The sequence below is a fragment of the Littorina saxatilis genome, linkage group LG2, assembly GCF_037325665.1.
Source record: "Littorina saxatilis isolate snail1 linkage group LG2, US_GU_Lsax_2.0, whole genome shotgun sequence".
NCBI classification, from domain to species: domain Eukaryota; kingdom Metazoa; phylum Mollusca; class Gastropoda; order Littorinimorpha; family Littorinidae; genus Littorina; species Littorina saxatilis.
Genome location: NC_090246.1, coordinates 72,734,091 through 72,760,279, shown reverse-complemented (window position 1 = coordinate 72,760,279; position 26,189 = coordinate 72,734,091). Strand labels below are relative to the sequence as shown.

Sequence of the window (26,189 nt, the reverse complement as noted above, 5' to 3'; positions counted from 1 at the left end):
ACAACAAGACAAAAACGCCAGAATATTTGTTCAGCTGGTCCTGCTTTAATGATAGATGGTGAAATAGTGGAAAAAGTCGACCATCACAAACTGCTGGGTGTTAATATCGATAACAACTTGTCTTGGTCAACCCACATAGAGCAACTTAGTAAAGTGGTGTCAAAGAAAGTGTATCTCTTATCTAGAATTAAACACTTCCTGAACTGCCACACCAGAAAGTTATTCTTCATTGCTCATATTCAATCAGTTGATTACGCATCCACTCTATGGGACTCAGCAAGTGAAAATTCTTTAAAACCACTTAGCAGATTACATAAAAGAGCGCTAAAAGTAGTATTACTAAAGCACACTACCCTCACAGAGTTAGACTACACACATTTAGGGATCTTACCTCTAAAGTCAAGACTGCTTTTTAACAAAGGAATCTTTATGCATAAAATTATATCCGAAACTCTACCCCAAACCATTTGTTCAAAGTTCTCTTTGAAGAATTCACACCACCTTATGAAATTTAACACTCCTCTTCCTAGGATAGACTTATTTAAGTCTAGTCTAGTTTATTCAGGTGGCCGTCTCTGGAACGCTCTTCCGAATGCCTTACGGGAAGCTACCAGCACAGATTCTTTCAAAAACAAATTATATATATCCCATTTAATGAAAATAGTATATTCTTGATTGTTATGTCCTTTGGGACACAGTCACTCACTTTTGATTTATAGTTTTGTTCACGAAATTATGATGTTATGCATACTATCCATTGTCTTGCAGAGTTGAAGTACTACTGCATAGTATTCTGACTCTAATTGACTTGCAAATTTTTGCTTTGCACCTTGTCATGAACATTTATAAACTACAATGTTTCATATAATGCACTTATGCACATAAACTTATACTGTTTTACTAATTATGTAAGTATGTAGTAGTAGTTATTATAGTAGATTTAGTCCCTCTTTAGGGCGAGGGCCAGATGCAAAAAAGTATACCAATCATGCTTATTCTGTTACCCTCGTAAAATAAAGAATTGTCATTGTCATTGTCATTGTCTCTCTCACACACACACACACACAACCTCTCGTTCTCTTCACTTTTAAAATGGATACAAACAAGGTAATGTTGAACTTAAGTGTTGTGTATTCATAGCTCTCAAATAATCAGTTCTCTATTATTGACGGGCTTTTCGTTTATCGCGGGGCTGAAACCTTGTACCCATTGATAGAATCTCCATTGTGTCCGTTCATTCAGTCTGTTGACAAAAAGTGCGAGACGCTGATTGGTGGAATATGGGTGCATGCGCACTTTTGTCGATGTCAGCCGGAAATGACGCGCACTTGCATGGCGGGTCAGCAGGTCGATCGGATTGTCACCCTCTGCGTCTGCCTCTCTCTATCATAACGATGGCGACAAAGATTCCGAAGATGAAACTTTGGTATCACCATACATCTAGGAGCATTCGCTGCACATGGGCTATCAAAGGTATCTGGTATATTGACCTGTTTGTTTTGTTTTGCTGCCTGTTGCCGCATGTTTGATTCTCGTCGTCTGCTTCAGTGCGCGTCTCGCACCGTACGCAACCTGCCTCGTTTGTCGTGTGAGTTGTGTGTGTGTCGTGTGTGTGTGTGCGTCATGTGTGTGTGTGTGTGTGTTTACAGATGTACTCTGTACGTGTAGTACACGACAAAAGCTGCCGCGGACAGTACCGTGTGCCTTTTTACCCTAATGAAATGTGTCTAGTAGTAATACATAATATTCTGTATGTACCGCAGGGCCGGACTAGGCGAAGAGGTGGGGGGGGGGGGGGGGGGGTGGTTGGGGTTGCCAGTGGTGGTCCAGGGGAATGTTCCCCCTGGCGGTGTCAAGGGGCAGAGCCCCTTGTGGGGGTCAGGGGGCGAAGCCCCCTGAAGCTGATGGGTAGGTCATATTTTGAGATAGGAAAATGGTCGCTCCTTGCATGAAACGGCATAAAATAAACAATAATAAAAAAAATTTAATAAGTGAGGTACATGTTTAGGCTAGGGGGGGGGGTTGCGCACCCCCCCCCCCCCCCCCCCCCCCGGTAGTCCGGCCCTGTACCGAAATGAACGCATTTTAATATATGACTGTCACAAATAGTGAAAGACATAAAATGTGTCATTGCTGGTGTGTGTGTTTGTGTGAAATTAAGAAAAGGAGAGTGTGTGTGTGTGTGTGTGTGTGTGTGACAGTGGGTGTTTGACAATGTGTGTGTGTGACAGGGTGTGTGTGTGTGTGTCCTTTTTACATTTATGATTTAGTCAAGTTTTGACTTAATGTTTTAATGGACCGATCTTCATGAAACTTCACATGAGAGTTTCTGGTAATGATATCCCCAGACATTTTTCTCATTTTTGGGATAGATGTCTTTGATGACGTCATATCCGGCTTTTTGTGAAAGTTGAGGCGGCACTGTCACACCCTCATTTTTCAACCAAATTGATTGAAATTTTAGTCAAGTAATTTTCAACAAAGTGCGGACTATGGGATTGCAATTCAGCTTGGAAGTTTAATAATTAGTTAGCTCATTAAAGTTGTCATTAAAATCGAATTTTTAGCAGCAGATAAGAATATAATTGCATTGTATTCCACATCTTCTCCTGAATTCAAACATATATAGATATGTTATGTTTACTCAAAACATGTGCTCAGAATTAAAGAAAATAGGTTCAGTAAGTACCACGGACACAGCGTGCTTCGCTGAGGCGAGCGAGACTCGTCTCGGTCTTCAGTATGGTTAGCCAAGACTATCTGAACGTAGTCTCGGCGATGACTGATTTGTGGTGTTGATCTTGACTAAATGTATATATCGCTTCACGCGACTGACTTGCTTTTCTTTTTAGTGGTTAGGTTCACGAGGAAGCAACTTCTTCCCTCACATGTGTTTTACTGAAAAACAGGTGGGTTTTTTTTAAATTATACAATGAAACCTTTGGCTTTCATGACATCAAGAATGATGCAGTTTCTCTAAGCATTATTTGCTGATCATACACAGTGCATCATGATTTGAAGCACACCTCCCTTCTCATAACCAAAATACACTGACGGAAGCATGCTTGAATTTAAAAAAAAGCGCCCTAAAACACAATCAAACTTGCCAAATTTCCAGATGCAACCAAGAAGTTTCTCACTCATAGAGTACATATCTTGCTAGAATTTGGCAGCCCACACATGAAAAATCAAGAAGGGGCAGAAATAATTATACAGGGAATGGGTTTGCTGACCAGGTCAACAATGACCAAGAAACAAAATACAGATGAACCCCCGTTACGACCTCGACAAATCTGTGTAAATCAGTTCTTAAAAAAGAAGGAGTCTAAAAAGTAGGGGTACATTTACAGAGGATATATCAGAAAATCTGAAAAACTAAGGTCTTAAAAGGGAGGAAGTCTTAAATTGTGGGTCTTAAAACGGGGATTCCACTGTAGACGGTTTTGTATAAATGTACATGCATGGTTCTTTCTCAGAGCTGGGACTTGAGGACCACGTGGAACACAAGTTTGTTGACATTGAAGCATCACCCCCACCTCCAGAAAGAGAGCAGTTTCATAAAACAGTGAACCCCCACAACACTGTTCCAGCGTTGGAAATTGAGGGTCGCCCAACCATGTTAGAGTCCACCGCCATATGTCTGTACCTGGCCGATTTGTGCGGTCGTTTGGCTCCAGAGCCCAAGGACAGAGCAGAGTATTACGAGTGAGTTACATTTTCATTTTTGTCTGCTGACTTTTTTTGTCTTTGATTTAAATATTTGAAAACAACACTGCTGGTCTCTCTGGCTTTGTATGTCTTTGTTTCTTGCATATTTTCAGAATGCATTCATACATGGGCGTTGTGGTGTTTCTCTTGTTTTGTTTTTGTTTTGTTTTCTTGTCAAGTGGTTCTTTAGCCTTCTGAAAGGAATAGGTGATTTAATAGTGGTAAAAGGAAAGACTATTCACACAAAGCAAAAGTTTTGTTGGACCAATTTTAGTACTGCTGCTGCTGCTGTTGAGGAGGATGATGATGATGATGATGATGATGATGATGATGATGATGATAAAGAAGCAACAAATGAACGCTGATTGACTTTATTGGATCATTAACTCTCTGATAAGGTCAAATTCTTTTTAACAGTTGGTCATATAAAACAGTTACTCTGATAATTTTTATCAGCTGGACTTTGTATGGAGCCATTCGACTTGATGAGGCGCTGGAGAGACTTGCCTGGCAGTGGTGGCTTGGACCCAAAGATAAGCAGGACCCTGAGGCCATCGCCAAGGCCAAGGCTGTTGTTGACGTCTGTCTAGACAGGATGGAGAACATTCTCAAAGACAAGCCCTACATCCTGGGACAAGAGTGAGTATTGTACAGTTATTGGCTATTAATAATTTTATCCTTAATTAGATTACTTCTCTGCACAGGAAGCAGTTGGAATGTTTGGCATGTACCCAAGTTGAGGGTTCATGGTCTTATTCCATATGTATGTAAAAGCCGGAGCAGATCTGAGATAGTGAGCAGAACTGTTTTCACAGGAAGGAACTTGCCTTGAACCTTTACCGGATCATGCATCAGACTACACAGTCTGGATAATGCAGGTGATGCACGACCAATACTTCTTCAAGAAAGGTTGCCGTACATGTCCCCAGCCGTTCAAGAAGGAGTACACGTTTTATATTAGTGTCTCTTTGTTGAGACTGGGTCATGTCCGACCCACAAAATGTAATAAGGGATAAACACATTAAAATTCCTTTACAAGTCCCAAATGGGCCATACACTGCCCACACAACCTGGACTGTGTTGTTCAATTCAAGTCATTATTATTTGCCAATGGTTTACCTGCCCCCCGCGGGTATGGGGGAGTCCCATATTGGTTGGGACGAGAAAGAATTTACCCGATGCTCCCCAGCATGGCGACTAACGGATTCTGTTTCTCCTTTTACCCTTGTTAAATGTTTCTTGTATAGAATATAGTCAATGGTTGTAAAGATTTTAGTCAAGCAGTATGTAAGAAATGTTAAGTCCTTTGTACTAGAAACTTGCATTCTCCCAGTAAGGTCATATATTGCAAGGATGTCGTTAGGCGTCGGACATCGGACATATAACGATGAAAATCCCCAAATGTCCGATTCACATTGCCGCATGTCGGTCAGATGTCCTATCGTTTTACCCTGAGCGTGGTCATTGTCCGAAATGTACTCCATTCCTTCGGACAGCGCGATATTCGTTAATTTTCATTTCAAGATACAAATCTTCTAAAAGACCGAACACTCTCGTGTTCAGCTGACACTGAAGTTGCCAGTGCCGCGTGCGGATCTTTTCTTTTGTCGGGAATTCCCGAACCGTTTGCGGTATGCGTCGTTTGGGCATAACCGTCTCGGTGCAGCGCACTGATCTAAAAATAGTGGATTATTTTTAGATCAGTGCATGCTACAGGAGTACGGGAGACAACTCCAACTGACTAAATTTGTCGTCTGCTTTTGTTTTCAATACGAGACGAAGCACTGAATTATGCCGCTGAAAAAAAACCTAAAGCCTGCAAAAGATCAGCATTAGATCAAACCGATCATTTTGTTTTTCAACTTTTATCCAAATCATGCAGTTTATAATCAAAGTAAGAGCTCTAAAGTTCATGTTGGTTTCTGTTTTGTGGTTTCTTTGAAACTAAACAAATACAACATTATACGCACACTGTGTTGATGTATTTACTACTAGATAAATACCCGCTTCTCCGGGTAGCTGGCTTCGCCGGGAAGAAGTAGAGCCGAATACTTCAGCCGGCGCACGAAGGAAGGGAGGTAAACGCACAAAACACTGGAGAAGATAAGGAAGAGTTGTGGACAGTGACCTTCTAAAAATAGTAACGGGAATATGGATGAAAGCGTTGTGGACAGTGACCTTCTAAAAATAGTAACGGGAATATGGATTGACGCCACACGAAGGAAGGGAGATAAACGCAAAACACTGGAGAAGATAAGGAAGAGTTACTGGGAATGGATCTGGGAAGATGAACAGAAAAACTAAAATCGGTTCAGCGCTGCGCGCTGAGAGCACGTGTTGAAAATTCTCATCGACCAGGTTGTGTCCGGGGTCTACCTGAATATGCCCACCAAATTTGAAGCAGATCCATCGAGAACTTTGGCCGTGCATCGCGAACACACAGACAGACAGACAGACAGACACAAGCCGTATATATATATATGTCACAGTGGAAATGAGAATCCAGTGAGATTCCGAATCGCACTAGTGGAGATTGGAATTCCAGTTTGCACTAGGGCAAACTAGAATTCTCATCTCCACTGGATATTTGTTAGTGGAGATTGGAATTCCAGTTTGCCCTAGTGCAAACGGGAATCCAGTTTTAGTGGAGATGGGAATTCCAGTTTTCACTAGGGGAAATAGGAATTGGGGGAAATAATGTGTTCAAAGGTGTACAATTGTTGTTAAAACCATTTCATGACTTTAAGGCTTACTCATTGCAGGTATTGAACTGCAGAAATAAAAATAAATATTATTGAATTGATATAATCGAACAACACAGAGTAATTGCGCACAATAAGAGACAAGCTTCCCGGTATCAAAAGCAGGTACAAAAACTGCACAAGGTGTACTCAATTGATGATACAGTTGGCATTAAAATCCACCAAGCCGACAGAACAAACACTGATGCACGCCTTCTGCCTTGTAAAATACTAACATCCAGATCCACTGCAGGAAACAGATTACAATTCAAAGTCTTCAGCGTTGCTGTAATCATTGTAAACTGGTTCGATGGTGTTGAACTTGTGGACATGCGCTCTGTAGAGTTTCTGGAACTTAACAGTGTTGAACCAAGCAATTTAAAAGAAATAACTCTGATACAAGCATCACGGTCTTCTACGAGATGGAGCACCAAGTCTGTCGCTTGCTCTTCGAGAACAGTCTGCAAATGCAAGGGCAACTGTCTAACGAAACGGTGCAATTGCCAAAAAGCAAACATAGACTGCTGTACAAAATGTCACCCAGAAAGCACATTTTTCAAGAACTGTTGATGGATTTCCAGTGAAATGAGAAAAAGCAAAAAAGGCATGTTTGTATGTGTGCGTGAGTGCATGCATATGTGTGGGAGTGTGTGTGAAGGCATGTAGCATAGATAGGCCTACCTTTCATGCTTCATCTTTTATAAACTTTTAACTTTGTGATATGATTTAATGATATTGATGATAAAACCTTAGTGTGCGCAATTACTCTGTGTTGTTCGATTATATCAATTCCCCCCAAAAAATTATGTCTGCATTTCAATACCTGAAATGAGTAAGCCTTAAAGTCATGAGTGACTCAAGATGAAATGGTTTTAACAACACTTATAAACCTTTGAACACATTATTTCCCCCAATTCCTCCCAATTCCTATTTCCCCTAGTGAAAACTGGAATTCCCATCTCCACTGAAACTGGATTCCCGTTTGCACTAGGGCAAACTGGAATTCCAATCTTCACTAACAAATATCCAGTGGAGATGAGAATTCTAGTTTGCCCTAGTGCAAACTGGAATTCCAATCTCCACTAGTGCGATTCGGAATCTCACTGGATTCTCATTTCCACTGTGACATATATATATACAGTAGATATATAGAAGATAGAAGATAGATATTATGTGTGTGTTCTACAGCGCGCGCGCGTGGGTGTGTGTGTGTGCGTGTGTGTGTGGGCGCATGACTTTGGAACAATTCCATGGAATGTGTTATAAGCTGTTTGGCGCAAATTCATAATGTCCTATTACACTTTCTGAAAGCGGTCAAATGTCCTATTGATGCTGAAAAACTCAGGACATTTGTCCTATAGGTATGAATTTGTAGCAACATCCCTGTCCCAGTAAGGTCATATATTGTACTACGTTGCAAGCCCCTGGAGCAATTTTTTGATTTGTGCTTTTGTGAACAAGAAACAATTAACAAGTGGCTCTATCCCCTCTCCCCCCTTTCCCCGTCGCGATATAACCTTGAATGGTTGAAAACGACGTTAAACACCAAATAAAGAAAGAAAGAAAGAAAGAAAGAAAGAAAGAATGGTTTACCTTCACCGTGCTTCCTGAGGCGTGAACGACCCAGAGCCGGCCGCACAAAGGAGTCTGTATCTCTGAAACTACGGGGAGTTTTTCATTGAAACTTCATGTAATCTTCAAACACCATACGACCTTCCCATCAATCACTTTCTGAAGGATCATCTTTGAAAATAAACAATGACATAATCAGTATTGGCATTAACCGGTAATTACCAATAGTTTACCGGTTGAAATGAGAAAATACCGGAACAAAATTGGCTGCCGGTATATATCACCTACCGTTTGATTTTTGGAACTACCGGGGTTTTTTCGCTGGTGAAACAACAAACCAGTACTCTGAGTTAGACTCTAACTCAGTTACTGGTTCCAATGACCAGTCTACCGGGTTTTTCTGAACTGTTTGCATCATAAAAGTTTGCGTACCGGTTTGAAAAAAATAGTAGAGCCATCACTGCATAATTTGAACTGAACAGTCCAAATGATGTGGGTCGTGGAATTAAATAAGGATTTTATTATGTTTATCCCTATTCGGATGGCGTGGGTCATGTGCGACCCATACTTTTTACGTTGAATCCTTCTACTAAAGTATGGGTTCCCGGTTGTACACAACCCACATCATCCGGACTGTGTAGTCCAAAGCGTGATCCATTGAAGGTACAGCAAGATCCTGTATTGTTTCAGGATTACATTAATTTGAATGCCCAACCCACACAATCTGATTTGGGAAAAACAGAGTAAAATTTGTCCGCAAATTCCATATGTGCCATACACTACTGACACCATTCAGACTGTGGTGTTCAAATCATGTCATTTTTATTTGCTTGGTTATCAATCAACATTACGGGAATGATTGGTTTGAGAGAGGGCCTGGATTAAACAAAATGTAGTTCTGAGTAAAAGCAGGAACACTTCACTGAAATTTACAGTTAATGCAGACAGTAATGAACCAGCCAACCACTGATGATGTATCAATCAGTCCCCTACTGAAGCATGCCTGGCATTGAATGTGTTTTTTTCAACAGTGTCTGAAATTCAACACAAGTTTAACTGCTTCAGTATAAAGATGGAATATTTCATGTTCAATTTTTTTATGTTTTATCCTCGTGCAGGCTGACAGTAGCAGACTGCATCCTCGGCTTCAACATCTGGTGGGCCGCCTTCCCTGAGATGAACAACGGGTCTTTGCTGGAGGGTTATCCCAATGTCAAGGCCTATCTGGAGAGGGTCAAGGCCAGACCTGCCCTGAAGGCAACGCTTGATATGGCCAAAGCAAGCAGCAATTAGTTCAGATTGCATGTACATGTAGTTGAGAACATCAGCTAAAGTTTAGTTTCTTAAAAGCTTTTCATTTTTCCAATAACCAAAAGGAAGTAAGCGCTCTAAATGCATAGGACATGTGTAATGGAGTAAGCAAGAGTTAAACGGAACCCATCTCCTGGCACCTGAGAGAATAACAAGCATTGAACTGAACAAGCGACTTTCTTCCTCATGAAACTTTCTCTCTGCTTACTCCATTCACATGTCGTATGCGTTTAAAGCGCTTACTTCCCTTTGATTATTTTATCTCTAAACAGCGCTCTGCCTCATTTCGTTTAAGATTTCCATTTTTCTGTTGTATACAGTCATCTAGGTCAGTAATGTTCACCCTCTTTTTCAATGCGTTATACTCACATGATTGTTTTAAGCTTCCTTTGCATGGGCATGAAACTGTACAGGCTTCAGTATCAAACACACGCGTTTATTGTTAATCCAGTTTTAGTTCACACTAAACTTCGCACTTGTGTTGCAAACCTGTTATGGCTTGTGTCACCTTATATCAATAAGCGCTGGTTTTGGATTTACAGTAAAAAGGGTTGTTGTTTTTTTCTTTGAATGGGGAGGCATATTATCTTAGTGGCCGTTTTATGCAGCTGACAACTTTATTTTTTTTACTTTTATTCTTTTTACCTGTGGACAACGTATGGCCATGTTGGGTTTGATGCGTGCATGCCTGGTTTTCTCCTGTAGATGGGTGTCGGCACAGAAGGTCTGCCCGCTGTCCTCAGCCAACATGCTCCGTCTTCATGGCAGCTCAAATTTTTTATCGAGGTTCTCTCCTCTAGATCCGCCGTGTTTCGCCTAGGGGCTTTCGCTGCCTAGTTGATAGGGTCACCTCGTAGAGGATGTGGTCATAGACCACGCACGGTCGGTCTTGGGATAGGGAAACGTTATGCTAGTCCGGAGGGATTACGCCACAATGGCCACCTCGCGAAGACCCAGGGTCCTAGACTAGGGAGGTCCAAGGGGGAGCACCGGGAGGGCTACCCCTCTACCCGCACCTCCAACACAATCCCTTCCCCTGGTAGCTTCATCCCCAAGGAGGAAACAAAGCTACCTGCAACACCCCACCTGTGGACAACAATTGCTTTTATTCATTATATTATGCTTTGAATATGTCATGGCCAATGATTTGAGTTTTGTTGCTTAATTGTCATAATACTTGTCCCTTTCAACATGACGGAAATTGACACATGATTTAGTAATATACAGGCAATGTTTGAGGCCAAATCCAGTGTCAATTTGGCTAATTATAGCTTCAGTCAATACATGTTTTTCTATCATGAGTACCTTACCTTGACAACTGTTTGCACTTTAGTAGAAAGCTTTGAAGGCAACTTGATCTAATTACAGTTTAAACAAGTGTTTGTTTGTTTTTCTTCTTGATTTCGTTGTGTTTGTAACATGTTTATACCCACAGTTCTAACATTCCTGAGGGCATGCACACACCTGTATTTTCTATTTGCCATAGCCAAAATAAACAGCATTTTTTTGTGTTCTTTGAGTAGGATTGGAGTTTTTGCTCACCAGCCAGTTTACAGCTGATATTTTTCATGATTCAAATGCACTCTCTGTTTACAGCATCAGATTTGGCATTTGGGTTCAAAAACTATTTGTAATGTTCTAGCCTGCCACGGCTGTGTTCTTAGTATTGTTCCTCATAAAAAGGTGCCATATACAGTGTATTAGATTGTTATACTTTGCCATTGCTATTAATTTGTTAAAATTCATAATTGTGATTGTTGTAGTATATCAGAAACTGCTGATTTATTGGCACATATTGGTACGTGTACGTTAGATCAAATAAATAACTAGCTAAGTCATTAAAAAAAAGGGTTGCTGTTTGGTTTGTACTTGACAATAAGAGTGAGTGTTTAGTTTTCTTACATTCTAACATTTTCTTACAGTGATGTGTCATATTGTATTATCTAGATGGGGTTTAACCTTTGTAAGATATCTAACACCCACGAGTACACACACAAACACACTCACGCACACACCGCACATGCACATACACTCTCTAACACTCACTACACACACACTATACAAACACACAGACACACCTTCAATGCAGAATTTGAGTAAAAGACAATATACAGTAGACTCCGCTTAATAAAAACACATCGGGACTGGGCAAATTTGTATTTATTAACCGAAGTTTGTATTAACCGAACTTTTAAAAAAATCAAACAGAAAAAAAAAGAATGTCCCAGCTCTGTGGCAATGGCTTCAGCTTTTTGACACAAGATGGGACCGTTGCGTGACGGGTGCCTTGCGTGATTGCAAGTGGACAACAAACTTTCGCAAACCATCTTCAGTCTCTTTGTCTTTCCCACTTCTTTGTCTTATTCGTTGCTTTGGCGTTGACCCTTCTGCAACCGAAGCCCGAATTTCATTTTCATTTTTTATCGATTGGTAGGCCTACAGAAACGAATGCGAGACGTCCAAAAAAGTTGCAGCTTCCCGAACACTCTTTGCTGTCAGACTATGGAAGCGATCAAGAAGTTGAATCTTTCCCGCAGTGGGGCACTGCGGTTATGAAATTAAAGGCCCCTCCTGTTTTTGGAACCGCAGGAGCTTTCTAGTTTGCTGTTAGATAGATTTTTGGTTCCTCTTTCCTGTCATGCTCTCTTTTTCTTCATGAATTCTTTTCTATCTGCCTTCTTGCTCATTCACCTGTATTTTTTCCAAAAATCTCTTCTCTTGCCGCTTGTCTCGCGATTCATGTATAGTTTAATCTGTTAGTGTTCTGATGTAAGTCCAGCAGTAGATAGGTTAAGCCTATTTTAACATACTGGAAACTGGTAATCTTCCAGTAGGTATTAATTTAGTTTTACTAAAGCCTGCTGGGACACAAGTAATGGGTTAGTGCATTTGTAAACAGGAATCGCTTGACAAGTGGCCCCCTTCATCCCCCCCTTCCTCGTCCTGATATGGCTCTGCGTAGTCGGCTGGACGTTAAGCAACAAATAAACAAACAAACAAGTTGAATCTTGTCTTGCACCGTCATTTCTGTTCTTTTTCTCTTTGTGCCCTTGGACGCCATGTTCAAAACTGCGAGCTTTATACGTGTGTAGGAGAGAATGCAATGAGAGAATGCAAACGTGATCTAATTCTCGTGATCTCGTTTCCCCCCTAAATCACAATTTTCGCTGAACTTAGCTCACTAAGCTTCAGCAAATGCTTGCATCGTCTGTCGGGTGAGTAGATGTCGCTCCGTGTTTGACAATACATTGTCAAATTTGTGTTAAGTGAGCGTCCCAGCACGGAAAAAATACCCAATTTCGCCAGCAATTAATATGGGTGTTCACAGAAATTTGTTCATAAGCACTCTGGTTGAGAATATTTCCTGCATTAACCGTCGCACATCCGGGTTATCCGGACTACACACGGAAGTCATCGTGGGGCCGTGCGGACCCATGCTTCTCATTTCTTTTTTTGAGAAACATGGGTCCACACCGCGGCCCCACGATGTTTGTAGTCTAAATATGACCTCTTTTTTTTATTACTTCTCGCTGAAATTTTAGGACATAAGATTTTTTATGTGCCTGAGGCATTCTTAAAAGCTCATTAAAAAATTCCAACTAGTCTAAGACCCACGACCACCGGAGAAGGTTAAAGGTATTGATGGACACTGAAACATGCATTTTGCAGTTCACCATTTGAAAAACAGACATGTATTACACTGCCGGAAAACAATACTATCACAATAGTATCGATGTAGTTGCATCTCTTCTTCTTCTTCTAAAGATGGTGGACAGGTAAGATATCATTGGAAGTTGACTTGAAATCGGTGTGAAATCATAGTCACTGTCAACACATGAATGTGATCTGTGCATTGCCATTGGTTGGTAGCTTGCTTGCTTGGTTTGTGTGTTTATGTGTGAATGTCCCTATAGACGTTTCCTCTGTTTTGAGAGCAGTGTTTAAATGTTCTAATTGCCGTGGCCTTTCGGTTGCTATTTATACCTTCACCGGCTGAAAAACCGGACATTCCTTCATCGTGAGCCTGTATTGGCTGCTATAATTATTCCAGCGTCGCGGACGACGCTGGTATCTGCGGTCGGGAAAGACTTTCCACGAATTTGCCACAGGGCGCCGCCATGTTTTCTGTGCTCGACTGCGAGCAGACCACAGGCACATTACACCCAAAATTCGTGTAGGCATACACAGACGCAACATAGCATATACAGACAATAACACCCACAACACTTCAACTGCATATGAAAGGAATAAAAATAAATCCGCAAATCAGTCGCGCACAATACACCAGTTAGAAAAACAAGGAGTAGCCTACCAAAGCGGCGTGCAGAAACTAAACTGACTCGGAGACTGAGAAGAAACATTTATCACACGATGTGGATAGCAAACATTAAAATAAAACAGATAAGTCAAGCAAAAAATAAACACAAATATCGAAAACACAATAAACAAAGGTAAAGAAAACAAAAAGAGATGCTTGCCGACAGTCAGTGTGTGTGTGCGTGGTTTGCCGTGTGCGTCAGCGGGGGGTGTGTGTGTGTGTGTGTGTGTGTGTGCGTGCGCGTGCATGCGTGCGTAGGCTACGTTCTTGCGTGTGTGCGTTCGAATGAGAAAGAAGAGAGAGAGAGGATTGAACAATGAGGTCACGTTCTCTGTCACATGAATACATATACACACACTGAAGGCTACTTCGGACACGAACACTTGCCAACAACTGTGGTTGGACATGCTTTTGAAATGTAATATTTTTTCGACATGATTTCTGGACATACGAATCCCGCTGTGTTGCCTACTGATGTTGCGAATGATGAAGGTTTTGAGTTGACTGACCTTGAGGAGGGATTGCATCAGGCGTTTATCGTCTCAAATTATATCCTTGCTACTTTTCAGGAGTCAACTATTGCCATTCATGGTAACTTGGATAGTCAATGTTTTTATTTGTTTGATTCCCATCAAAGAAACAGAAATGGTAACCATTCTTCAAATGGCGCTGCAGTTTTGATGTCATCAAGTTAATTCCTTTGCAGAATTGATTGATTTTCTCAAAAGCCATTATCAATGTGTTTATCAATTAACACCTGTTCATTTCTGTCCAACTGCAATGCAAACTCAATGTGGAGGAAACAAGGATTCATTACAAACAAGTCATCCCTGTACATCAACAGATTTATGTACCTCAATCAATACTGCTAGTATGAGTGACAGGAATCTAAAAGAAAAAACAACCAAACGCAAATGTACTAGTACTTCTACGACTCGTTTGAATGTAAAACAGAAATGTAACACTATCTGTGACAATGACGGTTCTACGACTCGTTTGAAGGACAGTATAGATCGAACCTTAACCCACAACTACGACAATTTGTGTCAGACTTTTTTGAACAGGAAAATATGCCTCTGTTCAACAGTAACCAAAACATGGAAGATGTTTTTGAAACTTTACAGAAATGTAACACTAGCCTATCTGTGACAATGTTGCTTTTGAATTGAACCCACATTTGTTGAACAGGAGAGAATGTTCCTGTTCAACAGTGCCCAAAACACTGAATCTGACGTTTTTGAATCTTTTCTGTCATCTAACTGAATCTGACGTTTTTGAATCTTTTCTGTCATCTAACCCAATTGCTCATGACTTCATCGATCTTGAACATGCCTACTTTTCAAAGAAAGACAGACAAAAGCGAAATCTGCATGTTAGCCATCTGCCTGAAATGGTCAATGCACTTTTGTAAAATTGTCACAGCTGTTATGCACTTTTGTGAAATGGTCAGTGCTGTTGTGCACTTATGCAAAACTTGGTGCTGTGCTGTTAACATTTGAACAAAATGCATTTTGTTCAAATGCATTTTGTTCAAATGTTAACAGCACAGCACCAAGTTTTGCATAAGTTGATTTTCTGCCATGTGCCGCTTACTAACAGCTGAAAGACAGCTGTTTTTAAAGGTACTGAACTTGTCAAATCCAGATGCACGGAGCCTTTGGGGCTTTTAGTCATACCTCAGGCAGCTATCCGTTAGAAGAACTACCAAGTTTCATTGACTTGCACCCAAAAAGTCAAGAACTGCGATTTTTTTTACGAATTAATTTCGTACTCGGACCCGGCTGGTCTTGACCTATTTTTGGATCTAAATTTAGATCAGGTAGATCACCACATCATGCACAAAAAGACACGTCACTAGCAAACTATGTCAGACATCATCATGAGTTTGTGTAAAACAAAATGGAGGCCGGAATCCTCGTCCTGATATGGCTCTGCGTAGTCGGCTGGACGTTAAGCAACAAATAAACAAACAAACAAACAAACAAAGGCCGGAATCACTCGGTTGAATCGAACTCCGACCAAACACCACGTAATAACTAGGTTAATTTATGCACTCGCGTGAACAAGAAACTGTCGAGCTTCACAAATGTCGTCGTTGGGTAGTTTTGGGTTTGTTTTACTACCATAGGAGGATTTTTGAACTGTAAATGCACTCAGCTGCAACAAAAACGCAAAACGAAGGCTGTGAGCTGCACTGTGCCTTTAAGTGTATGAACACATAAGACTGTCACCAAATTTGCCTTTTTCAAGTTTTGGCGTGGTTGTGACTTACCTCACCATCTCAGTAACGTTAACACAAAGAAAAACTGTCAAAGAACATAACCTTCGTAATTGGCACAACGGTTTCGAAGAAAAAAATCACCTGATCTGTCGGATCGGTACTTGAATTGATAGTTCTTTCTGTTGAATTGATAGTTTTTTGTTTTGACTTGCGTAAGTTGACGATTTTTTAAATGTTGAAATTAATTAAGTCAGACTGTTTTGGGGGGGTACCCTCACTCATTCAAGTCAGACTCTGACGAGGAAAGTGAAATGAATAATCACTGAGGACACTCTCGGCATACATGTTTCAAGTAAATGATAGGCCTATAACACACATATGAATTGGGTTTTTTCAAAAACAAAACAAGTCGCGTGAAGCGATATAAAAACATTTAGTCAAGCTGTCGGCATCAAAGTAACAGATGAACAGATTAACACAAAAAAACAGTCATCGCCGAGACCTTAAAGGGCAGCTGTCGGGTTGTGGCTCTCAAAATCTGTTCCTTAGAATGAGTTATCATGTAACTGAAACTATACTTAAAAGTTACTTGGTGATTTTGACAGCTTGATAACACAAGTCCGAAGACTTTAGACATGCTACAATGTCTTTAATCGAAGAAAGTTTGCATTCTTGGCCGAGTCAATGCAGCCCGCTCGAAAATTACTTCCCTTGGACGCGTGACGTCAGCCGCGGAATCAGCCGGTTGAACGGTGCTCTCTTTATGCCGTGTAATGGGCGCAATCGGGTTGTCTAGTCAAGCCCTCAAGCATACTTCACGGGTAGGTGAAGAGAAACTTAGGATGGGGTGACTTCTCCCAGGCCAAAATTTCGCAGTAAAAAACGGAGTTCATAACATGTCTTCTGTCCCCCTCCTGCTTTTGTTCCACTTGAACCCGGTTTTTGTTAAACTTATTGGCAGATATTGTCACGCGTCGAGGAACACAAACACACACACACAAACACACTCACACACAGACACACACAGACACAGACACACACACACACACACACATACACACACACACACACATGTTATCACACATATACACACACACACACACATACGTGTTATCACCCACACACACACACACACACACACACACACACACACACACGATAACCATCACAAACACAGTTTGACAAATTCATCTTTGATTTTCCACACTAGATCCACTGTTTCATCTTTGTCTCCGTCTCAGTCTCTTCCCTTTATCTTATCTCGTCTATCTACTTGAGTGAGTAACTGAAGATGTATTATCATCATCTCTTTCCTAGATTTTCCCACCGACAGAGTTGGCTTTTGTCTTGAATTCAGTACCTCACACGTACACGGTAATTGGTGTGACACCTCAAGCGGACCTTCTTCATAAGTGTACAGTGTCTGCTGACAAGGGACACGAGGGTCTGTGGTTGAGCAACTTTATGGTTTAACCGGGTGGACTGGAGGAGTAGCAACAGCATGTGAACCACTTTAGAAATGACTTGTAACATCCTAATACTTTACTTTGTGCAAGAATCAATCACGCGTACAGCATTACAGATGTCCAGCTGTAGTCTACATTGTACTGTAAACTTCACAGCGGCCTTATCGGCTTCCTCGAGTGACGTCACAGCAAGGCTAACGCTGCGGCGTCTTTCTTGTGCTGACAGAGTTGTCGGTCGCGGATTTTGAGTCGTTTCGGCCTGCCAACTGCTTCGTTTTTTTGCGGATTGTGAGAACTAGCAGAAAGTTTCACGCATTTTAATGGTTTCAAACTAATGATGAAAGTGTCTTCTTCTGGACCAAATCAACAGTCTTTAGTTGAATCAACTCGGAAAACTCTTAAACGCGTTTTTGCACGCGACTCCGCGCATTTTTGAGACCAGGCAACCCGAATCTCGACTAACCACACCGACAAAACCGAGACGGGTGACGCTCAGAGCACATTTTTAGAGTAAACATGACATAATTATGTATCATGTTTTTGAAATCAGGTGACATTGGAAAATACGATGCAATTATGTTTGAATCTGTTACTGAATTTTCGATTTTAATGACAACTTTAATGAGAAAACTATTTAACTATTTTTTACGCCCGCCTGCGAAGCTGAAATTCAATCCCATAGTCCGGACTTCGTCGAAAATTGCTTGACCAAACTTTCAATCAATTTGGTTGAAAAATGAGGGCGTGACAGTGCGGCCTCAACTTTCACAAATAGCCGGACATGACGTCATCAAAAACATTTATCGAAAAAATGAAAAAAACTTCCAGGGATATCATACACAGGAACTCTCATGTGAAATTTCATGAAGATCGGTCCAGTAGTTTTCTCTAAATCGCTCTACGCACACGCACACACACACGCACATCCATACATACACCACGACCCTCGTCTCGATTCACCGTCTATGTTAAAACAAGTCTACACTTGACTAAATGTAAAAAGGTGCGGTTGATTCAAGCGCCTGTGCCTAGCTTGGTTTTGCGCTGTCACACCGGTGACACTGTGACGGTTCCCCTACGCTTTGTGTTCGGTGCCCTGACCCTTTGTGTTCGGTTCCCACTCGGTTCCCACACGCCAAAATTCGCGGACAAAACATCCATTTATGGTAGTATTACGCAATGTTGCTCTCTGAGAATGGTCTTGTTAGATCTGTGAGTGTTTACACTACATGCCTAGGTGCTGTTGGATTGAAGGTTTTTGATATTTTAGCCGTTATTAGGTAGAATGCCTTCCACTTTACTGCAAAACTGCATAATTCGTAGCATCGGCAAGAAATATCCTACCAAAAAATGCCTGCTTGGAACTGTCCGTGGTCCAGCAAAAAGTTCAACATGTCTGTAGCAGACAGCCCAAGTTTCAAGATTGTAGGGCCATCCAAACAGCCGTAATAATAAAAACAACAAAAGTAGTCAGTGAAATTGGCTGTGTTCGGTCCCCCCACACTTTTGTGACGTAGGCGTGACGGTTCCCATAATTCATTGTGTCGGTCCCCACTTTCTGTGTCGGACCCCACTTTCGACCTAATTTCTCTGTGACGGACCCCACAACCAGCCTATTTTGTGTCGGTCCCCACACCTTCTTGGATTTATGACTTGCCGGTTACTTGTATCATTGTATTCATTGAATCTAATTGTCTCGGAGTTATTTTTCAGCAAAAACCGGCAAGGCAGCACCTTTTGTGATACCAAGTAAGTCAGATGACATCAGTATGTGTGTGTGTGTGTGTGTGTGTGTGAGAGAGAGAGAGAGAGAGAGAGAGAGAGAGAGAGAGAGAGAGAGAGAGAGAGAGAGAGAGAGAGAGAGAGAGAGAGAGTTGTGTTTCCGTACCCGCGACAGCGTTTTTTCCAGCGGCGCGACGAAAATCAAGCACATAGAAAATGACCAGGAGTGTTTCCACACGCGCGACGCGTTAGCGGCGCGACAAGCGGCAAGCGACGCGATTTTTTTGAAAGGGTCCTGGAGCGATTTTTTCGCGTTGTCGCGCGGCAACGCGGGAGTTTACAGATTTTACCGCATGTTTAAAACGCAAGTACGGAAACACGTCACGCGTTTGCGCGCGTTTTCTTTTGTCGCTGCCGCTGTCGCGGGTACGGAAACAGAACTTACCGCGAGTACGACACTACCGCGAGTACGACACTACCGCGAGTATAACACTACCGCGTGTCACACTACCGCGAGTATAACATTACCGCGTGTCATTTTATGACTTCCATGGCTGAAGGCAAAGGTTGAAATGTTTCCTTGAAATATAAAACAAAAAGGCCTGGTCTGTTCTCTGAACACTAATTCAATGTTTGTCATGCTAACCAAGAACTCAAAACGATCAGAACACACTATCAGAATACATATAGAATGGGTTGCTTCCAATCAAAGTTAGAACACAAACTCACAAGAAGTAAGTTTGCATGCGTTCTCTCTACGGTTATGGTACTCGCCGCGGTTGTGGTACGCGCGGTAGTGTGACACGCGGCAGTGTTATACTCGCGGTAGTGTCGTACTCGCGGTAGTGTGACACGCGGTAGTGTTACACGCGGTAGTGTCGTACTCGCGGTAGTGTGACACGCGGTAGTGACGCTCGCGGTAGTGTCGCATAACCGGAGTGATCTGGAAAGGTGTCAATCTCTCTCTCTCTCTCTCACTCTCTGTCTCTCTCTCTCTCTCTCTCTCTCTCTCTCTCTTTCTCTCTCTCTCTCTCACACACACACACACACACACACACATACTGATGTCATCTGACTTACTTGGTATCACAAAAGGTGCTGCCTTGCCGGTTTTTGCTGAAAAATAACTCCGAGACAATTAGATTCAATGAATACAATGATACAAGTAACCGGCAAGTCATAAATCCAAGAAGGTGTGGGGACCGACACAAAATAGGCTGGTTGTGGGGTCCGTCACAGAGAAATTAGGTCGAAAGTGGGGTCCGACACAGAAAGTGGGGACCGACACAATGAATTATGGGAACCGTCACGCCTACGTCACAAAAGTGTGGGGGGGCCGAACACAGCCAATTTCACTGACTACTTTTGTTGTTTTTATTATTACGGCTGTTTGGATGGCCCTACAATCTTGAAACTTGGGCTGTCTGCTACAGACATGTTGAACTTTTTGCTGGACCACGGACAGTTCCAAGCAGGCATTTTTTGGTAGGATATTTCTTGCCGATGCTACGAATTATGCAGTTTTGCAGTAAAGTGGAAGGCATTCTACCTAATAACGGCTAAAATATCAAAAACCTTCAATCCAACAGCACCTAGGCATGTAGTGTAAACACTCACAGATCTAACAAGACCATTCTCAGAGAGCAACATTGCGTAATACTACCATAAATGGATGTTTTGTCCGCGAATTTTGGCGTGTGGGAACCGAGTGGGAACCGAACACAAAGGGTCAGGGCACCGAACACAAAGCGTAGGGGAACCGTCACAGTGTCACCGGTGTGACTTCACAGTTTCCTTTCCGTTTCACACTCGGCATCCTGATCCTCTCTCTCTCTCTCTCTCTCCCTCTCTCATGCTCTCTCTCTCTCTTTCCCCCACACTCTCTTCCGTCCGGTTTGCCATGCCATGTGCAATCAGACACAAAAACTGACAAAAACACAGGCAACAGGCAACTGTGTGCAGCTGTTCCTGTGAGCTGTTGATTCTCTTGCTGGTGGGGTTGCTTCAAGTTGTCAGAAGTTTTGGACCCCGTGTAACTTGATTCAGTGAGCTGTGCACTATGGCGGCTGGAACTCTGCCAAAGATGAAGTTGTGGTACTGTCCCATGTTGCGATCTACAAGATGTATCTGGCTAGTTAAAGGTAAGTACATGTACTGTGCCAGTCTGTAACTGATATAGCGACCGTTTGCAGTTGATGGTTTTTGTCATGGCGGCCTTGAGAAAAGGGATAACTTGATTTGGTTCAGTTCTGTTAGTAAACTCGGCACAGTCACAGTGACTGACGGTCAGTCAGTCTATCTAAGATTGCGAAAGACAGACACACACTGACACACAAACACACACTGGGACTGCGCACACACACACAAACACACACACACTACACTGACTATGATACACCGGCACACACTGACATGGTCGCAGTCGCTCGCGCGCGCATACACACACATACAGGCACACCGTGCACACACACACACGCACACACACTCACACGCACGCACATACTGACACTGAGACTTTACACTGTTTTGTATTACTGATATGTCTCAGTTATACTAAACGTCACAGTGTACCCGGCGTGGCCGTGGTTCCATTCTATAAAGCTATTCTCACACACACACACACCGTCACACACACACACACACACACACACACTGTGACACTGACACACAAACGGCACACACAGACGGACACACGTGACACAACCGGGAGGCCGCATTACTATGTACTGTAGTTTCCTGGTCAAACCAAGAGGTACACTTATTTCAGAGAGAAAAGCATGTCAGTTTCTTGCAAGTGAAGGAAATTGGCGGTGAAATTCATTAGATTTCACCCCAAAATTCGATTCCTTCCAAAACGTGCACCGAGTGGTTATACTATGTCCCTTCCGCAATGAGAAGAGAAGGATTTTAGGATGAAGCAAATGTCTCAGCTGTTTAAAATACATTATTTATGAACGAACTTGACCCCATGAATATCTGTAAGTAGGCCTACCTAAGGTCGATCATCAGTACTAACAGAAGAGGGGGGGGGGGGGGGGGCTTTCGACGTGGAGTTTAAACAAGATCAAAAAGGCCGAATCAGTCAGAAAGCTGGTTGAATCAGAAACCTGGTTGCGCTAACGACCGGAATGCCAGTCAAGGCACGGCACGGTCACCACCCTTCAGTCCGCTGAATTTAATCCATTTTTAGTTTCATTCTTCTTACTCAGAGTCTGTCTTTTCTATATAGAGCTTGGCATTGAAGAAGCAGTGGAATACAAATACGTGCCCATCGGACCCCCGCCCCCGGCATCCGAGAGGGAGGAATACAGAAAAGTGGTGCACCCTCATGGCACCGTTCCAGCGCTGGAGGTCGAGGGCCGCCCTCCTGTATTGGAGTCTGCTGCCATCTGCATGTACCTGGCCGACTTGTGCGGGCGCCTTGCTCCTGAACCCAAGGACAGAGCGGAGTATTACAAGTAAGGCCGAAATGTGAAAGGGCAAAACTAAGAAAGAATTATAGGAATTCGAGGCAACGCAAAGACTCCGTAGCTGAAAAGCCTGGCGCTTATGGGCAGAATATACCTGCGCAGTTTCAGCGGCACAGACGACGCACTGCCTATTTATGCCGGGATAGGGACTCATGACGAGTACTTGGCCTGTTTTCCTTTCATGCAACGTGTAGCGGGCTGGGATAATCTGCAGTGCGTCGTCGGTCCTGCTGAAGTTACCACACACACACTCACACACACACTGTGACACACTCACATGTGTACACGCGTACACACACACCGTACACACACACACACACACACACACACACACCAGAACACCACTGTAAACAACAATCCTACCACTATGATCATCCCACCTTCCTTAATTCTACTAAGTACACTCCCTAAATCTCTGTTCCCTACCGCTCCATCACAGCTGGATACTGTACTGCTCAAGCCGACTGGATGAGGCGATGACAGCGCTGGCCTTGCAGTGGATGTTCACGCCCAAAGATCAGCAGAAGCAGGAGGTCATCACCAAGTACTTATCTGTCGCCAACATCTGTCTGGACAACGCTGAACGCGCCCTCGAAGACAGGCAGTTTATCCTCGGACCAGAGTAAGTTCATGTAATATATGCTGATCCTCAGTGTATAGACACCTCTTGGCCCAAATAGTCACTAGAACTGGGGACAAAAACATTAAATTAGCTTAGCATAGGGGTGGTCTTCACGAGAAAATACTCCATTGGGTGGGATCTGACCAAGCGCTGAATCTGACTGGTTGAACTGGACGATGTTCGGAAAGAACTCTGCCATGATTTCCTAGCGTTGTGCTGGAAGATCTGCGGCCCATACTATAATGATTCAAACAATAACACAATGCACAATCGCAGCGAATAACTGACTCCGATGTGAATGTTATGCAGTGTCCGCTCGATGCGATGCCTCTTTCTTTCAAAAATCTTTTGAGCCACGATTTCCTTACGATGGCCTGCTGTGATAGCTGATTACACGTGTTCTCAAAACTCACGCGACCTCAAGCGAAACTCAAGTGACCTCAGGTTATTGTTTGACTCACTATGTTGGGGCGCAACTCCTTCCACGAGCTTTAAAATTCCGACAGGGTTATTTCTGGAAAACGTCTATTGACGTTTGCTCTCAGGTTTGTTTGAGATCTCAACCAAACCCACCCAGCACTTGAGTCCCAGACAGTCGGGCATGCACGAGAACACGATACTGTAGGCCTACTACGTGCAAAGTAAACATATCTCACGCTTCAGATTTATTGGGCGAAGTTAACTTTGCAAAGGTGACTGCATGACGCTTTGGCGTTTAATTTTCGGTAAAAAGACTTCGCCAAGTCGACTTAGAGGTCAATTGAGGACAGTCTTTAGATCTATTCATTTTTAGAAGAAGAAGATCTAAATCAAGAATATTCAATTAGCTTCGACGTCCCCAGTCTGACGCAATAAGCCTACAATCAGTCAAACATTGACTGAAAGTCAAAACGAAAAATTCCGTACTAGAACCAAACGTTTCCTGAATTTGGACTATTGTTGTTGTTAAAAATGCGTTACTTTTTTCCCCACAGGCTAACAGCAGCAGACTGCGTCCTTGGATACAACGTGGTGTGGGCCTCTGTACCCCACATGAACGGAGGGCAGTTGTTAAAGGGACGACCCAACCTCACGGCTTACCTAGGCCGAATCCAGGCCAGACCAGCCCTTAAGGAGGCGCTTGCTATAGAAAAATTATAGAGACTGATGAAAATCGTCGAACTCTCTCGTTCCCTCTCGTTTCAAATTGAATTTACCAAATTTGATGTCCAAAATGTAGCATACAAAAATGAAGAAGACTTGAAAATGATCATGCCGCTTTTTCGTGTACTCTTGTTTCGAATCATGTGATGTGGTGAACAAGGAAAATAATATCCTTCTACCATTGTGATTTCCCCCCTCTCCCCCCCCCCCCCCCTCCTATACCCTTCTCCTCCTCTACCATTTGTTCTTTCACGCGTCTAATTATATTGCTGTGTATGTGCTTTTTTTCCCAATCAACAAACAACGTAACAACATTTTAAGTCAAATTAAAACAAGAGGCGAAGCCTTCAAGGCTCACGTAAGAAATCGACAAACAGTAACACAAACTCAATCATTCCGTCACACATACACACACACACACACACACACACACACACACACACACACACACACACACACACACACACACACAGTAAGCATAGGTGAAACTGTGCAAGAAAGCGAGACACTGGATCTGCCAACTAGTCTCGGCCCGCTCACAATAACAATGACCGAGACTTTCAGTAATTCCTTTGCGTGACGTCTAACCCTCTTACGTCATAATGTGACGTCTTCAAATGTTAAAGTTTCTATCACACACGTCAAACACTTTTGACCGAGACGTAATCTTCTTATGCGAGCTTTATCCATAGACTCGGAAATGTTAAAGTTTCTATCACACACACACACACACACACACACACGCACAGACAGACAAAGTTTATCATCGCATAGGCTACACTTACGTGAGCCAAAAAAGCGATTTTGGATTCTTTTCACCGATAGTAGTAAGTCCTGGGCTGGCAAAAACCGTAAGACCGTTGGCTCACTGGCCTCGCGGTGATCGAACCCAACAGCAGTGAACGATCGACGACTTTAAACAGAGGGCCCCAAAGGGTTTAAAATCGTGATCGTGATTGGCGTTTTTTTACCTTTCTGTGACCGTGATTGCCGAAATTTCCATTTCTGTGATCGTGATGGGACTTTGCCCGTGATCCGTGATGACAAAAAAATCAAGTCTCGTGATCGTGATCGTCATTTGTTTTCGTGATCGTGATGGGCATTATTGGAAAGCATTTTATTTTCAACGTACATTTTTCACAGCTGTATCACTCTATGATCCTCTATTCGTCAAGGAGCCAATCCCGATTGAAGGGAAGCAACAACACATTCAGAAATATGATTTTGACAGCGATTGCTTCCCTTTAAGAGAACCAATCACACACAAAAAGAGATCCAATCAGAAGGCAAATTGCAAAAGTCTGCCAAACTTCATCCAATGGAAGGGCTTTGTGCAAAAGTTTTGAGTGCATTCAGTCAAATTCGAATTCGAAGATCAAAAATGGCGTGCAGCGGTACTGTCATCGAACTTCTGTTATATTTTGTGGATTCAAGCCAGACCAAAGCAGGCGGCGAGAATGCCTTCCTTGGTGGAAAGGTCAGGCTGCGGGTCGGTCTTTCCGAAGACGAAATATCAAGGTATGTTGATCTATGTTGCTCTATGACTGTTCTGAATGTAGGCAAAGATCTTGAAATTTGTTCAAGATCTTTGAGTTTGAGTGAGATCATTGACATTGTCGACATTGCCACGTCCGGCTGTCACTCGCTCAGTGTGACCCCGACTGGCTCGAGATTGAGTCTGCGTGTAGCCAAAACCGAAACTATAAATGTGTTTTTCATCCCAGCAACGTGGACACGCTTGGCATAGATTCTAATTGTCGCTTCTTTGCATTAAGCTTGGATTTATTTTAGCGCCTGTAAACTTTAATATCAACAATGGGTTAAATTCAGAAACAATGGCGGGGAGACGTGCCAGTTTGGGTCACTTGATCCTCATGTCAAAGACGATCAAAGTC

The 26,189-nt window shown here is 42.7% G+C and overlaps 2 protein-coding genes across 2 annotated transcripts; both read left to right on the top strand.

Moving 5' to 3' along the window:
• The first annotated feature begins 1,179 nt into the window (after positions 1–1,179).
• Positions 1,180–11,180, top strand: LOC138959681 (glutathione S-transferase GstA-like). Its single transcript, XM_070331266.1, has 4 exons — positions 1,180–1,473; positions 3,477–3,705; positions 4,165–4,347; positions 9,140–11,180. Exons 1-4 carry the CDS (start codon positions 1,281–1,283, stop codon positions 9,312–9,314), a joined length of 780 nt encoding a protein of 259 aa, XP_070187367.1. The 5' UTR covers positions 1,180–1,280; the 3' UTR covers positions 9,315–11,180.
• Positions 11,181–20,884: 9,704 nt separating this feature from the next.
• On the top strand, positions 20,885–24,631 carry LOC138959684 (glutathione S-transferase GstA-like). The gene is made up of 4 exons (XM_070331271.1): positions 20,885–21,200; positions 22,289–22,517; positions 22,969–23,151; positions 24,126–24,631. Exons 1-4 carry the CDS (start codon positions 21,119–21,121, stop codon positions 24,289–24,291), a joined length of 660 nt encoding a protein of 219 aa, XP_070187372.1. The 5' UTR covers positions 20,885–21,118; the 3' UTR covers positions 24,292–24,631.
• The last annotated feature ends 1,558 nt before the right edge of the window (positions 24,632–26,189 follow it).

What these genes read in the sequence shown, in the direction of transcription:
- LOC138959681 (XM_070331266.1), top strand. Translation starts at nt 1,281, where the DNA reads ATGGGTGCATGCGCACTTTTGTCGATGTCAGCCGGAAATGACGCGCAC. An exon ending in CTGCACATGGGCTATCAAAG is followed by an intron (nt 1,474 to 3,476) that starts GTATCTGGTATA and finishes GTTCTTTCTCAG; the next exon opens with AGCTGGGACTTGAGGACCAC. An exon ending in GACAGAGCAGAGTATTACGA is followed by an intron (nt 3,706 to 4,164) that starts GTGAGTTACATT and finishes AATTTTTATCAG; the next exon opens with CTGGACTTTGTATGGAGCCA.
- LOC138959684 (XM_070331271.1), top strand. Translation starts at nt 21,119, where the DNA reads ATGGCGGCTGGAACTCTGCCAAAGATGAAGTTGTGGTACTGTCCCATG. An exon ending in GACAGAGCGGAGTATTACAA is followed by an intron (nt 22,518 to 22,968) that starts GTAAGGCCGAAA and finishes GCTCCATCACAG; the next exon opens with CTGGATACTGTACTGCTCAA. An exon ending in CAGTTTATCCTCGGACCAGA is followed by an intron (nt 23,152 to 24,125) that starts GTAAGTTCATGT and finishes TTTTCCCCACAG; the next exon opens with GCTAACAGCAGCAGACTGCG.